Source organism: Dromaius novaehollandiae, chromosome 3 (genome assembly GCF_036370855.1).
Source record: "Dromaius novaehollandiae isolate bDroNov1 chromosome 3, bDroNov1.hap1, whole genome shotgun sequence".
Lineage (NCBI taxonomy): Eukaryota > Metazoa > Chordata > Aves > Casuariiformes > Dromaiidae > Dromaius > Dromaius novaehollandiae.
Genome location: NC_088100.1, coordinates 36,090,922 through 36,104,991, shown reverse-complemented (window position 1 = coordinate 36,104,991; position 14,070 = coordinate 36,090,922). Strand labels below are relative to the sequence as shown.

The 14,070-nt window shown below is 46.6% G+C and overlaps 1 protein-coding gene and 1 long non-coding RNA gene across 2 annotated transcripts; one reads left to right on the top strand and one right to left on the bottom strand.

Annotated features, from left to right (window-relative positions):
- The first annotated feature begins 573 nt into the window (after nucleotides 1-573).
- Nucleotides 574-4,057, top strand: HTR1B (5-hydroxytryptamine receptor 1B). Its single transcript, XM_026121123.2, has 2 exons — nucleotides 574-1,901; nucleotides 2,937-4,057. The coding sequence occupies exon 1, from the start codon at nucleotides 692-694 to the stop codon at nucleotides 1,838-1,840; it is 1,149 nt and encodes a 382-aa protein (XP_025976908.1). The 5' UTR covers nucleotides 574-691; the 3' UTR covers nucleotides 1,841-1,901; nucleotides 2,937-4,057.
- Nucleotides 4,058-10,523: 6,466 nt separating this feature from the next.
- LOC112995853 (uncharacterized) lies at nucleotides 10,524-13,316 on the bottom strand. The gene is made up of 4 exons (XR_003262275.2): nucleotides 13,160-13,316; nucleotides 12,815-12,898; nucleotides 11,611-11,843; nucleotides 10,524-10,693 (listed from the first exon to the last, which is right to left on the bottom strand). It is a non-coding gene; the product is annotated as an uncharacterized LOC112995853 (long non-coding RNA).
- Between the last annotated feature and the right edge of the window lie 754 nt (nucleotides 13,317-14,070).

The following is a 14,070-nucleotide window of genomic DNA, read 5'->3' as shown; positions in this document are numbered from 1 at the left end:
CCCCGACAGCATGGCCCGCGGCGGGGCGCCATGGGAGGTGGCTTCTCCCCCTGCCTCCCGCGGACCCTCCTCTTCCTCCTCCTCCTGCTCCGCCCGCACCCGCTGCAAACTTGCCGCGGCGGGCTGCGTGTGAAGGCCGGGCCCGGCGGGGCGGCTCCGCTCGCCCCGCGGCCGCCGTCGCCCCGACCGCGCCGTCGCGCCCGCAGCCCCGGGGGCCCGGCCGCCGCCCGCGGGCATGCCGCGCCGCCGCTGCCGCTGCCGCCGCTGCCGCTGCCGCTGCTGCTGCCGCGCCGCCCGTCGAGACGCGGTGCGGGGCCGCGGCCGGCGGGGCTGCGCCTAGGGCCGGCGGGGGAGCGGCGCCCCGCGGCGGCCCCGCGCCCATGCCCGCGGCTGGCCGCGCTCTGCGGGGAGGCGGCGGGGCCATGAGCTGGCGGGGCGCGCGGGCACCCCCGGCCGCCGCGCTGCCCTGCTGCCTCGCCCGAGGGCAGTGAGCCTCCGCCGGGCCCGCGCGGTGCTCCCGGAAGGGGGGAAGGAGAGAGGGAGGGAGGAGAGGGGGGAGGGAGGGAGGGAGGAGGTGCCGGCGCGGGGATGCTGCAGCCCTCCCCCGGCGCCGACGGGGTCCTGCCGGGGTAGCGGCCCCCAGCCGCGCCGCGCTGCGCCCCGCCGCTGCGGGGGCGGCGGCCGCGGAGGGATGGAGCCGGCGAGCCCCTGCCTGACGGCGGCCGCCACGCTGCCGCCCGCCAATGCCTCTTACCACGGCCGAAACTGCAGCGCCGAGGAGGGCATCTACCAGGATGCCACCCCGCTCTCCGGGAAGATCGTGCTCGCCGTCGTCCTGGCGCTCGTCACCCTGGCCACGGTGCTCTCCAACGCCTTTGTCATCGCCACGGTCTACCAGACGAGGAAACTCCACACGCCGGCCAACTATCTCATCGCCTCGCTGGCCGTCACCGACCTTCTCGTCTCCATCCTCGTCATGCCCATCAGCACCATGTACACTGTGACCGGGAAGTGGACGCTGGGCCAGATCGTCTGCGATATTTGGCTGTCCTCGGACATCACCTGTTGCACGGCGTCCATCCTGCACCTCTGTGTCATCGCCCTGGACCGGTACTGGGCCATCACCGACGCCGTCGAGTACTCCACGAAAAGGACTCCCAAGCGGGCAGCGGGCATGATCGCTCTGGTGTGGGTCTTCTCCATCTGCATCTCCATGCCCCCTTTGTTTTGGCGGCAAGCGAAGGCCGAGGAGGTCTCTCACTGTGTGGTGAACACGGACCACGTCCTCTACACCGTGTACTCCACGGTGGGAGCCTTCTACTTCCCCACCTTGCTGCTGATAGCCCTCTATGGGAGGATCTACGTGGAAGCCAGGTCGCGGATTTTGAAGCAGACGCCAAAGAAAGCAGGTAAAAGACTAACTCGGGCTCAGTTAATCACGGACTCCCCGGGGTCGTCCTCCTCCGTCACGTCCATAAACTCCAAGGCCCCCGAGGGATCCAGCGAAACGGGCTCTCCGGTGTACATGAACCAGGTGAAGGTGAAGGTCTCGGATGCCCTGCTGGAGAAAAAGAAGCTGACGGCCGCTAGGGAGCGGAAAGCTACAAAGACTTTAGGGATTATTTTAGGAGCCTTCATCGTCTGTTGGCTGCCCTTTTTCATCATCAGCCTAGTGTTGCCTATTTGCAAGGACGCTTGCTGGTTCCACATGGCCATCTTTGACTTTTTCACGTGGCTTGGATATCTCAACTCCCTCATCAACCCCATCATCTATACTATGTCTAACGAAGACTTCAAACAAGCTTTCCACAAACTCATACGTTTCCGATGCACAAGCTGAAATTTGAATGCGGTGTGTCCTCCGGGGCTGCCCCCATGCACGCCCCTGTCCGACGCCACAGGTAGGTGCGCTCCCCGCGGGCTCCCGCGCCCCGCTGCGCGGCCGGCGGCGCTCGGGGCGGTGACAGCGCGGGGCGGGAGGGTGTCCGGCGCCGCAGACCGCCTTTTCCCCGCACCGCGGCCGGGAGCGGCTGCTCGGCAGCCCGTCCCGGGAGGCGGGGGAGCCCCGCGGGCGAGAGGCAGCAGCGGCGCGCAGGGCGCCGCGCCCCGCGCTGCCGAGCCGAGCCGGGAGCCGGGAGCCGGGAGCCGGGAGCCGGGAGCCGGGAGCCGGGAGCCGAGAGCCGGGAGCCGGGAGCCGGAGCCGGAGCCGGGACGGCGCTCGCCTGGGTTTCAGCCTCTTCGCAAGCGGCGGCGATGCTGCACGCTCCCGACATTTCCCACTGCATCCCCCCTTCTCCCTCCCCACCCCCACTCGCAGGGAGTGACTCACGGCAATCTGCTCTTTATTCCATCTACCAAACCGATCTGCCGCCATCTCGTATGCTAATGCCAGTGCTGAGCCCAATTAGCGCTAAACGGCACTTGCTTTCTAGCCCAGCGCCGCGGCGCCCCCGGGGGGTCCGGGCACCGGGGCGGGGGCCCAGCGGGACCCCCGGTGCCTCCGGCAGGAGCGGGGGGCCGCTGAACCCGGTTCCCCCCCGGCGGGGACGCGAGTCAGAGTCAGAGACAACCCCATGGAAACCGAGGGCCAGTTTCTTCTGGAAGGGAAGGAAGGTAGGACAGGCCCTAGATTAGTTGGCGGAAAACTTCAGCCTAGTTTCTGGCCTCCTTTCGGCTCGGACTCCTGCTGCTGGGAGCCCGGCCTGAGCCGGGGCTGGGAGCAGGGATCCTTAGAAGAAAACTACCTTTCAGCTACCATGAAAGGCTCCGTGCCTTCATGCTTCTCTTCACACACGGAAGAGCTGTGCCTTTCGGCACCGTTGACAAAAGCGGCTGCTGTCTAGCAGCTACACTCGCTGCCACGTTGTGCACAATGCATACTTGCCGTTACCGTGATGCTTTAATAATTCTGCCAATCTTTTGCTTTTTGTCTGCAGAATCAAGTTGCTATTGTAAAGACCCACTGCTTGAAACTTCCCCAAGCCCAGTTGCCAGACTCATGATGCTGCAAAAACATCAATACATACTGCCACCAAACTGCTCAGCTCTGCATTTCAGTGTAATGACTCTGGCAGAGATGCTGTTCCAATAGTCACGCAGATCAGTTGCAAAAAAGAGGGCAGCCTCGAATCAAGGTCTATAATTCATCTGGACTGAAGAAAAAGTTTGAAAGTAAACTCCATTTATTTTGCAGGCTTAACTTTTTAATTGTTCTCCAGCCGGTTGTAGGGGTGTGCACAAGAGCACAGTTGTCTCTGTCTGTGTTAGTAGCGTAGCTGTACTTCTGCACACCTGTAATTTCTTTCAGTGGAAAGAGTTGCTCACTTCACTCAGGAGGCCCAGAGGAGAAAAACTGGAGCATTCAAAAATAGGAGCATCACAGTAAACTGTGTAAATGACTCCTTCAGCTGAACACATGTGAGAAGTGGCTGTGTGCAAAAGTTTTATTTGTTTTTCAAAACAAGAGCAAATGCAAATTCTGTAGAAACAAGAGTTGTAGACCTGTTCAACTGCACTGCATATCTATAGTCTGTCCTCATAGTTGCCTTTATAAAGTAAATACTTCTTACTACTACTCCATAACCCAAGAGCACAAAACAAGAAGTCCAATGACCTTTTCCATAAACCAGCTGGGATTAGAAGTAGCACTTTGATGTTGTAACCGAGTTTTCCATTTTGTGTCAGCTGCACACCCTTACCGCATGAACCACTGCAAAATTTAGAATCCTCTGAAGAACTGCATTATTTAGTGTCTATTCCGTAGAGAAGTGAAGCAGTTTGCTCTTTAAGAGCTGTATCACCTGCAAAATAAATACTCATAAATTGTGAATTAACTGATGTTAGCAAAATTACTCTTCTCTCTCCTTCCCCCTCCTCCCCCCAATTTTTTTTTCTCTCTTTTTGATCAGACCTTAAGACAACTCTATACGTATATTCAGCAGGCAAAGTTGGAGTTTCAGGATATGGTCCGCCTGCTGTGATAGAACTGCATTGATTGTTCCTCCTATGTGTAAATGAAAATGAGTATAAACAATAAAACGCTTTACTGTGTTCTCAAGAGTCTTTGGTAGCAATTGTGTTACTGAAAGGAGCGCTTACTGGTTCACCTGGTTTCTCAATATTGACTCTTTAGGTAAAGCTGATTTGATGAGTCACTCAAGAAAGCAATTGACAAAGGCTGAAATTGTGAGTTTTAATCAGCAGTTGGATTTCTAATAGGCAGCTTTACTTTTATCCTAGCCAGTTTCTTACCCTTTCTATGCAATTCCGGATTAAACTATTACATGGTTTTACAAATATTTATCTTACTCCATTAAAAGCAAACAAAACTTATTTTAGCACTTGGTGGGTACTGTAATTAATGTTCTTTTAAAATTCTACGTATGTGTTCTAGATGGGGGCTGTTATACGGACTGAAAAAATGTTATGTGGTTTATCTACCCATTATTCTTCAGAGACTCATTTAAGTAAGAAGGATTTATTTATTTAATTGAACAGTAAAAAGAGAACCTGAGCCTTTGTGCCTCTGAAACTCCCATTAACTGCAAAGAGGAAGATGTGTTTATGTGAAGGAAACGAGCCTGAAAGATACAAACTGAAGTAATGCAAAATAAACATTTTCAGTAATTTTAAGAAATCCAGAAGACTTGCCTCAAAATTGCATACCTCTGTAGAAGGAGAAATAACTATGATTCTAGAAAGTAGTCTCTTAACTTCTAAAACATGAGATTTACTTACTGAAGTGCTTATATTCCTTCTAAATTTATTTTTTTACATACATGGGTTGAAGAAAGCAAGGAAGATGGCATCTGACAACTCTTAACCCATTCTCTAATTTATCGTTTTCCAAGCTTGTAATAGTAGGTTGAATTTTGTTTACCCCTAATTCTCAGTGAAATCAGTAGGCTTCCTAGGTGTATACAAAATGGAAAAATAGACCATAAGATTAATACTTTCAGCACTTCAACAGAGTTAAATTTTCTATCAGTTTTACAAAGCTGCATAACTTGTCCCCAGAAGAAGACAGAGATAGAGAGCACAAAGCTCAGGAGCTGGACATTCCTGGTCCTCAGACTGTGAGACTATACATTTCTCTTCAGCAACTGGCCGTAAATACTCCCAATTCCTCTTTGTGATGTGAGAGTTTTGCTAAGAAGTGGTGAGACTAATTTATCAAGGAATTATCCTTCCAAGTTTATGCTGAGGCTCTGAACTTGCTGCACACACAACCGTTTCAGATAATCATGTTCACTGCTGGGAAGACAGTCAGTGTGAAAACCGTGCTGAATAACTTCGGGCCAGAGAAGAAGAACGAGGTTAACTGGAACCCTGCTGAATTATACACCAGTTAAAGGACTTGCTTTTAGCTGAGCAGCCTCATGTAGTTCAGAAAGCCATTTCAACAGGGAGATAGGTAGAGTGAGGACACACATCAGTGTGAGGAAACACATCACAGTGAAAGAAAAAAATGTAGGGCAAACATTGCTGGCTAATAAATCTGCAAAAAATGTTCCAAGATGGAAGAGTTTCCCCATTGTGTTTTAAGCTAGGAAGGATGGTCTGTATGAGCTATTCACTCTGTGACTTGTGGAGTCTGTCAGGGCTGAACCTGGGGATTCAAAGACATTAGGAGCCAAGGAGCTGCCATAAAGCTTTGACTCTGTCTGAAGTTCCCAAGGAACACCCGGGATCTGGGGATGTTGTCCTCCTGCCTCTCTGCTCCCTTGCTGCACCTGGTCACTATGCTCTGCCTCTGGAAGGATGGAGCATCTGAAATTTTCCCTAGGAGAAGCTGTCCTTCCAGTACTTCCCGTGTCCGTACTCCCATGGCAGGGTTCAGAGGCAGTCGGCTCTGTGTTGCTTTGTCATGGGAACATTTTCTTGATCCTACAGCAGAAAGGCAAACCACGCGTGCTTAAGACATGCCTGAAAACCTTGCTACATCAGGACAGAAAGCTATGTGGTTTATGTTACTTTGACAGAAAAGAGTGTTTTTATATATTTCAACAATTAGTACCTAAAGCAAAGTATATACACAGTTCAGCCAAAGTATCCTACCAGAGTGAGTCTGGCTGATAATGTCAAGAAGCATGAAACATTTAAGCTAAGAAAGATCATATAGAAAAGCAAGCAGAAAGTGAAGTCTTTTAATCAATCACGTATTAAGCTTGAAAGATGTAATATAACAGGCGACTCAATAGGTGAGGTGAAGAGGAGATACACAGGATATCAAATTTACAATATAGAGATCAAAATCTCTTACTGAGTCATTTTCAAGAGTTGGAGAAAGAAACTCTTAGCTGTTCTTCTCAGAGATCAAACTCCTTGCAGTCATCCTTATAAAGGAACAAGATTTTTTTATTGTCTTTATACAAATAATGCTTTGAAGGCTACAAAATAGACAGAGTTCATGGCTGCAGGGCTTTCTCTGAGGAATCACATGTTCTCTCCTTTAGGCTGAATGGTCTTAGAACAATAGGAGAGACAAGAACAGGGGATCACCACGTAAAATAACCCCTGTTCTCTTCTACAGTCCTTTCCCTGTACAGAACTGAGGCAAAAACTGAAGCATAACAGGAAAAAAAAAAGAAAAGAAAAGAAAAGAAAGATTTGGCAAATTTAGGCATTAATGAGATTACATTAGATTTCGGGATAGAAGAGGGCAAAAATAATAAATACATTTCCAGAATTCAGAGAAGTGGAAATTACATTAGACATTTCCTTCCATCCAGATGCCTCAGGGGTTCCATTATCTTAATATTATTTGCATGATGTAATTTACAAAAATCTTGATTTTCCCAGGTATGATCAAATTAACATTTATTAACACATTCATACCGGGTTTTATATTAAGTAAGTTGCACATTTTCCAAACTCATTCACCATTTCTACTGTAGATTCCAATTTTCAATTACTTGTGCTGTTTTCTACCTGCACACTGTGTCTAGAACTTACACCTAATTTGGACCCAGCCCTCTACAATCCAGTCCTTGAAATTATGAGAAAAATTGTTTTCAAAAGAAATACTAGGATCAGTACATTAAAGAGAATTAGAGTAAAAGTAAGCAAAGTTCCTGTGTCTTATTTTCTGGAAAAAGCTGTCCTTCCCTGAACTCAGTTCCTGGAAAAATTCACTGTAGAACTGAAGGACACAATGTGGCATGAAAGGAGTGTAAAACTCTGCTGGCTTTGTGCAAAGCAGCCAAGAGTTTAAGTAGAAAGGAAAGCCAGCAGTACTTATCTGCTAGACCGGGATGGGTCTTTCTGACCTACACACCAAAAATCTTTATTTGGTTGAGTCCATAAAGAGCCAAAAGATTTGTCAGAGAGCAGAAGTCAGGAAGAGCTTCAGGAATGATTTAGAGGTAAGACAGGAGGAAGAAAACCTCACTTCTTTGGTAGCGTGGCTTGGGCTGGGCTGGCCAGGATGGGCAAGCAGAGGTTCCCGTTGCCACCTGGCACAGCTCTGGTGTCCCCACTCTCCCCTTACCTGCCTGGGCTCTGCGCGCTGTGGGGCCCTGCAGCCTCTCCCCCTGTCTTGGGCTGCCCCTGCTCAGGCAGCTCAAACACAGTGCGGCTGCGGGGCCACGGAGCAGTAGCTTGGGAAAAGACCCAAGCCCAGAGACAGGGCTGCAAGACGGGCAAGGCGTCCTGGCTCGGCCCCAGCCTGCCCCATCGCCACCAGTGCCATCATGAGCTGTGCACGGGTTTGGCTAGGACGATAGCCTAGGACGGTTCCCGAGCAGTGTATGGATGCAGCCACACTGCTTCATGGGGGGGATTTACGTCATGCAGCTACGAGTTGTGCTGTACCCTTTGGCCGGAGGATGGGAGAATGATTCCTGGCCCATTTATTTACTGGCATAGACATCGCCTTAAAATCTTATCAGACAATGCAATACAGAGTCTTGTATGGATCTTGATCTGATAGTATAGATCATTAAAGACTACACATGATTATTAAAATACTCTGTTCATACAAGGAATATGCGTCCTGAAAGGGTGCAATGTATCCTGAAGGGGGAGATTCCGCTAATACGGAACAGGACTCTATAAGAGAAAATGAGAAGGGAAATAGCGGACAGCCACTGTTCCAGATCTCAGAAGACATAAGAGTGGCTGATAAAAGCAATATAGGTTGAACAAATCAGAAAGTCAGAAACTACTTAGTAAATATAGGAAGAGCAGGGGAAAAAAATGTGATGTGAAATCTTCTTGCCAAATGAATGTATAGATGCCATAAGCAGAGTGTGATTACTTAGACTGAATAGTCTTCAACAGTTCAGAAATTAGTATTTCAGAGCTATTCTCTGCTTTGGGACTTTCAAAATGACAGTCTTTGAGTGTCAGGTCAGTGCTATATCTGACATATCGCAAGTGCAGATCTTACATATCAGGCAGATAGATCTGAACTGCCTTTCTGTAAGCTTTCTGCACTTTGATGAATTCCGCAGTAGTGGAAAAGATGATTGAAAGAGTCATCATAAGTTAATCCATCTCTTTCATTTATATGCTTGTGCTTTGGCTATAGTTCTAGCAGGACCTATCATAAGCTCCTTATGAGATTAACTGTAAGGCACTGGACAGATATTTGTGCCTGGGCAATATACTCATGTATGTAAGGGTACTTAGGAGCAGTATATTTACCTACAACTAAACCAAGAGACCAATCACTTCCTTGTTATTTTCAAATACAAGTAAGAGTTGCTCTCTAAAGTCTGTGATTTGGGGACTCACATAAATCTTGGGGAGAGACACTGCCCTCCTCTTGGACAACAGCAAAGTCCCACAGGTGTGTATGAGACACTATTCACCATTTTCACTAGAGAGTCTGGAAAATCAGTGAGCAAAGAGGAGCAATGCTGAGAAGAGTAAAATAGTGTAACCATAGAAAAAATAACCCTACCTATGAATACACAATGAAAGTCACATAAATGCCTGTTTTAGAGACACTGGAGTCAGTTCTGTGGAAACAACAGCAGTCAAAAGACCAAGCAAAAGGTTGTCTATAGAGAACAAAGCAGAAGACAGAATTATTACACCCTGTAAATGTGTATATCCTGTATCCTACACACTACAAGAAGGTCAAACCTGCCTTAGAAAGGGTATAGAAGAACTAGAAAGCATTCAGGAAAAAAGAGTACCAACAGGGTGTGTCTGAAGCCTTCTTTGGACACAAGCAATCCTGCAGTCTGGCTACCCAGATATCTGAGCCAGTGCTTGGGGCTCCTCCCTAGTACCATGCAAGGACAACTCAGCAGTAAGGCAAGGGAATGCAAAGCTATTCCCCATACACATTTTCATTTCAGCAGGCACATTCAAAATACAACCATTATTACAGGAAACAACACATTTCTAAATGTTGTTCTGCTCCATCCAATTCCACCATGTCTGAAAATCCTTAGGTAGCATTTCTGACTTTTTCCTAACTCTGTCGTTCCACTAGGGAACGCTGACCCTCCAGCCCAGCCCTCCTTTTGCACTGCGCAGGGAGGAATTCAGACCCTTGACTATTCTCCCACAATTTCCCAGCCATGACTCCTTCATTAGGAGTCGAGGAGCTAAAAATGGATACTGAATAGCACAATGAAGACTGCATTCAAAGGAGACATCACCTTGCATCTTTCAGAGCAGGCATTCGAAGAACGAGGTTTCTGGAGCTGGTGGACTGCTTTGAAAAATCTAAGGCCTGGTTCCTAGTCCTTTGGGTTATTAAATGGGTCTCGATGGTTACGAGATTTATGGATGAGGCTGTACAAAAGAACTGAATATTTGAAAAAAATAATCATTCTGCCATTTCCCAGAACTGGTGACTCCAGAGTATTACAAGGAAAGTAGGCTCAAACATGCTTCTCTATATTCTTTCTCATCTATACACAATTAGAGGGCATTAGCTTTCATTTATGAAGGAAGGATTTTATCTCTTCTCTCTTTAATTAAATCACAGACCTCCTCACTATTTCATAAATCGGCACTGCTATAACTCAGTTCCCAAAGAAAACAGCTGGATGTCAACACCCTGTAGGATACTCTTGGCCAACCAGTTTTCAGAGTGCAGCATTTATTTCAATTAAATAAGAGTTAGTAGCACTGGGAATTTTACAGTTTACTATAAGAACAGTGAATTGACTTCTGTCTGAATGACAGGTTTCAGTCACACTTCAATTAAAGTATACAAAATATTCTGAGAATTTTCTCAGCAGATATAATTGAGTTCCTTTAATCAGGCTTGGGGTAAGATCCTAAAGGGATTCCTCTGTGCTTTTTTGAAGCTGCATCGTCACTAGTTGATTTAATAGAATGAGATGCTTGACATGCTTTCAACTTTCTTTACACATGGGACTTTTTCCTGAGTAATATGTGTGGATTAAATCTTAGAATTGGCTAGAGAGAACACTCCTGCTTAGAGGATAAAAATTTGGACCCACCATTTAAAGAGAGATAAGAAGAAGAATAAGAAGATTTTTCCCATTGCTTTTAATGAAGCAGTTGCTGTCAAACAGAGGAGCAACACGGGGGTTTATATAGTTGCAAATTAGTTTTTTAAGAAAAAAAGTGGAGCTTTTTAATGCTTAAAAAAATAATCCTAAATATTCTCTTCAGTTCTTGGAAAAGAAGTTTCAGGTTCAGTTGCAGTTTTCAAATTCACTTTTTTCAAACTCCGTGTCCTTCCCTTTCCAAACGTCTTGCATTCCTGAAAAAAAAAGGGGGGGAAACTGAGAATTATGAGAAAGGAATATCAAAAAGGCACATCAACACTGGCAAGGAAACAATATAGTTTTTAAAAGACTGCCTGAATGTGGCAGTAGCTCTTTATCAGAGGGGCCTGCATTTGTCAACATGAGCACTTCTAAGTCCCAAGGAAAACTTTTAGCACTAAATGACTCAATTATCTCAAGATTTCACATTCTCTGATTCACTAGATTATTAAAGAAGCACAGTTTTTCACAATAGTTGCACAGTGCATGTTGGCAAGTATTGATTTCCTTTAATATCTGAGATGACTGAAATTTTACTTTCATGCAGTGTGTAAAAGGCTGCAGGAGACAGTGGAGGCAATATGACTCTCTTTGATTGAGGGAATGTGTGCTCCATTAATGACCAAGATTTACAGTTTAGGAAAGATTTTAGACTCCTGGCTACCAGTAGACAATCATATTACAGCTGTAAATCAGTCAGCTTTCTGCCTCTGAGACCTGGCCAGAAAGTTGTGGACTTACTTTCAGGAGTAAATCCAACCATGCATGTCGATCAGTTGAGCTATACCTTATATCATCTAGGGACTGACACAGCTGCTCAGCAAGCCCGCTCACTTCAGGTAAATTCGCACTGCCCCCTGAGTTTGGGATTATGCCCACAGAGCCAAGCAGGTCTACGCAGTTGCATTCCCAGAGGTTGCCTGCAGAGCTTGGATCTCAACTAGCCCCGCGGTGTCTGGGTTTCGCTGCCTGCAGAGCCAGCTGGGTGCTTCAGACCAGTGCCAAACCACAAGCAAGCATGCTGGAGGCGCTGGGCCTGGAGGGGGTGTGTGCCTGGCCCCAGAGCTGGCAGGAGGCTACTTCCTTTGGGGTACGTGGCACTACCTTTCTGGAGCCTGCACCAACTTCTTACCTGCCTATGTGCAAAGTCTGAAGGGTTGGTTGGACCCTGTGAAATGCTGGCAGGCATGGGACTGAGGGGATTGCCCTTCCTCCTTCTGCCATATTACCACAGCTCAGATCAGCAGAGGGACGTGTAGTGGCTCCTCTTCGCTGTCAGGCTATAGGTGTGGCCAGCAGCCTGTTTTCTGTGAGACCTGTAAGGCCTGAGGCAAGAGACATGGTGGTCTGGGAGAGGACTCAGCACTGTGGGAATAAAGAAGGAAGAGAAAAATGCTTTTTCTTTAATTTTGTTAGCATCTGCCACAGGTAGGGCACCTGTCTGGGAGACAGCTTTTATTTAGCACCAACTGTGTGTTTGAGTGTCTGGACACCTATTTCATGATATTTGTATCAAGAGAAACAGTAAATAGATAAATACATTTTTGTTGCCTGACTTCAGTGAGCAATATAACAGCTCTTTTTCTCACACTAATTGCAGATAAAGAAGTTTCTTCAATTTTAATTTCCCTTGAAATGCTGAAATTCAATGCAAGGGGAGTTCTCCATATACCTGCTGAGACCTCCTGTGCCAGGGAAAATCATTTTTATTCTACTTCCCATGTTTTATCACTCTTCACCTTCACGAAGAGATCTGAGTCTTTGCTCGCCCCACCAGTTACCAAAGTTATATTTCCCAGTGCCTGACTGCATCCACATCACCCACCAGTCCACCCTTCTTATGCTCAGTGCCCCGTACTTCCAATGCCCTGAAGCGCCGTACTAGTGTGCTGCCAAAGAGGGGCTGTCAAGTGGATCTGGGAGCAGAAGAGGTAGAGTGGGCTTTGACCTGCTAAAAGACCCTGTGTAATTCTATGCCTTAGTTCCCATTTGTTAAGGAAGACAACCATACCAGTTACTTCAGGCAAATAAATATTGTTATCAGGCTATACTTTTCAGGACACATTTATGTCAGTCCTACAAGAGCTGATTTCCAAGGGTATGAGAATTCCTCGGAGTACTCACATGATCCAGCCCATAGTGTTTCAGAAACAAAAATCATGACAGTTGCAGCCTCCTACCATGTCTACAGTTATGGAAAACACTACATAGGTTGACAAACCTTATTTTAAATCCTTTTGACTTTCAGACACTGTTGTTTACCTAACAGGCCAAACTTAAACGTTCAGGAACCACAGGGCTCTTCTCTCGCCCTGTTAGCATCCTATTCTGCGTACCTCAAAGTGAACTCTGCCATGAGCTGCCTTTTCCATGTTTCAGGATACAGTAGAAAGTGATGCTGAGAGTAGCGGATGATTCACCTAAGGTTTGACAGGACAACAGCAGAACATAGAGTATATCAGAACCCAAATCTGTGCAGGAATCACTCTCTTTACTTTACAAATTCAGGCCTGCTTCATTACAAGCCAGAGTATGTATGTATTTGACCATACCTACAACTTCATCATGAAATCTTAGGGAGGAGAGTGGGGAGAAAGTAAGGAAATTCCTGTTACTCAGTCTAGCTTGGCATCACTCACAAGAAATGGAGAAGAAAGCTTTCTTAGGGAGATGAGACATACCGGCTCAGAAAGAGGTTCCTCAGAACCTCAGCTGTCTCAGAAAGACCTTTTGTCCTCCTGCTCTTCCATGCCCAAGTGGGGATGGACATGGGGGAAGAAAGGTCTGTGGAAGACATAGAAACCATCACGACAAAGCCAACCCATTTAATTCAATAGAAGGAGATAAGACTCTAACTAAATCTAAGAGATAAAGAGGTAGAACATAGCTGCTCTTTGAACTTGGTCAGGGAGAAAGTGTAATCTTAATGCAACCATTTGTCATTTTATCTTTCGTAACTTTATCCCATTATTGACAATCTATGTTTTTAAGGTAGCTTTCTTTTAATCTTAAATTTTGTCCAGCAATAAAGCTGACAAGTCATCTGACACATAACAAAGCATTTCTTACTCCAGTTTTTTACAAATCTTAAAACTGTGGCACTGAACACCTTGAAAAGGCGCTGAGTTATCCAGTATGTTACTTTCTTGTTATCCAAAGAGCACTAGGACACATCCGCATAGATGCTACATGGGAGCTTATCATGAGAGTAAGGAGAAGAACAAATGTCTTCCTGTGACCAGTAATGACTAGTCAAATTCTCCGACTTGCAGCAAAAATGTTAGAAGTATGCCCAGTGGCTCATTTTTGGTTTCTAACTGAGACCAAACATGATAGTAACCTGTAGCTTTGGGGTAATGGTACATTTGGGGTTAACTGTATACCCAATCTCATCTTTGAGGAATAATAAAAAAATTGCAAAGTCACCTTTGATCGCTATTTCTCTTCTTTCTCTCCGATACCTTATTTATTATGATTCTAAAATCTTCTGATGTTCGGTCCTTTCAGTCTTGCAGAGATTAATCAAATGGGTTAAAGTTCGAGTGGAGATTTCAAGGGCCACAGTAACATAAGATCAAAAGTCCATCCAAAC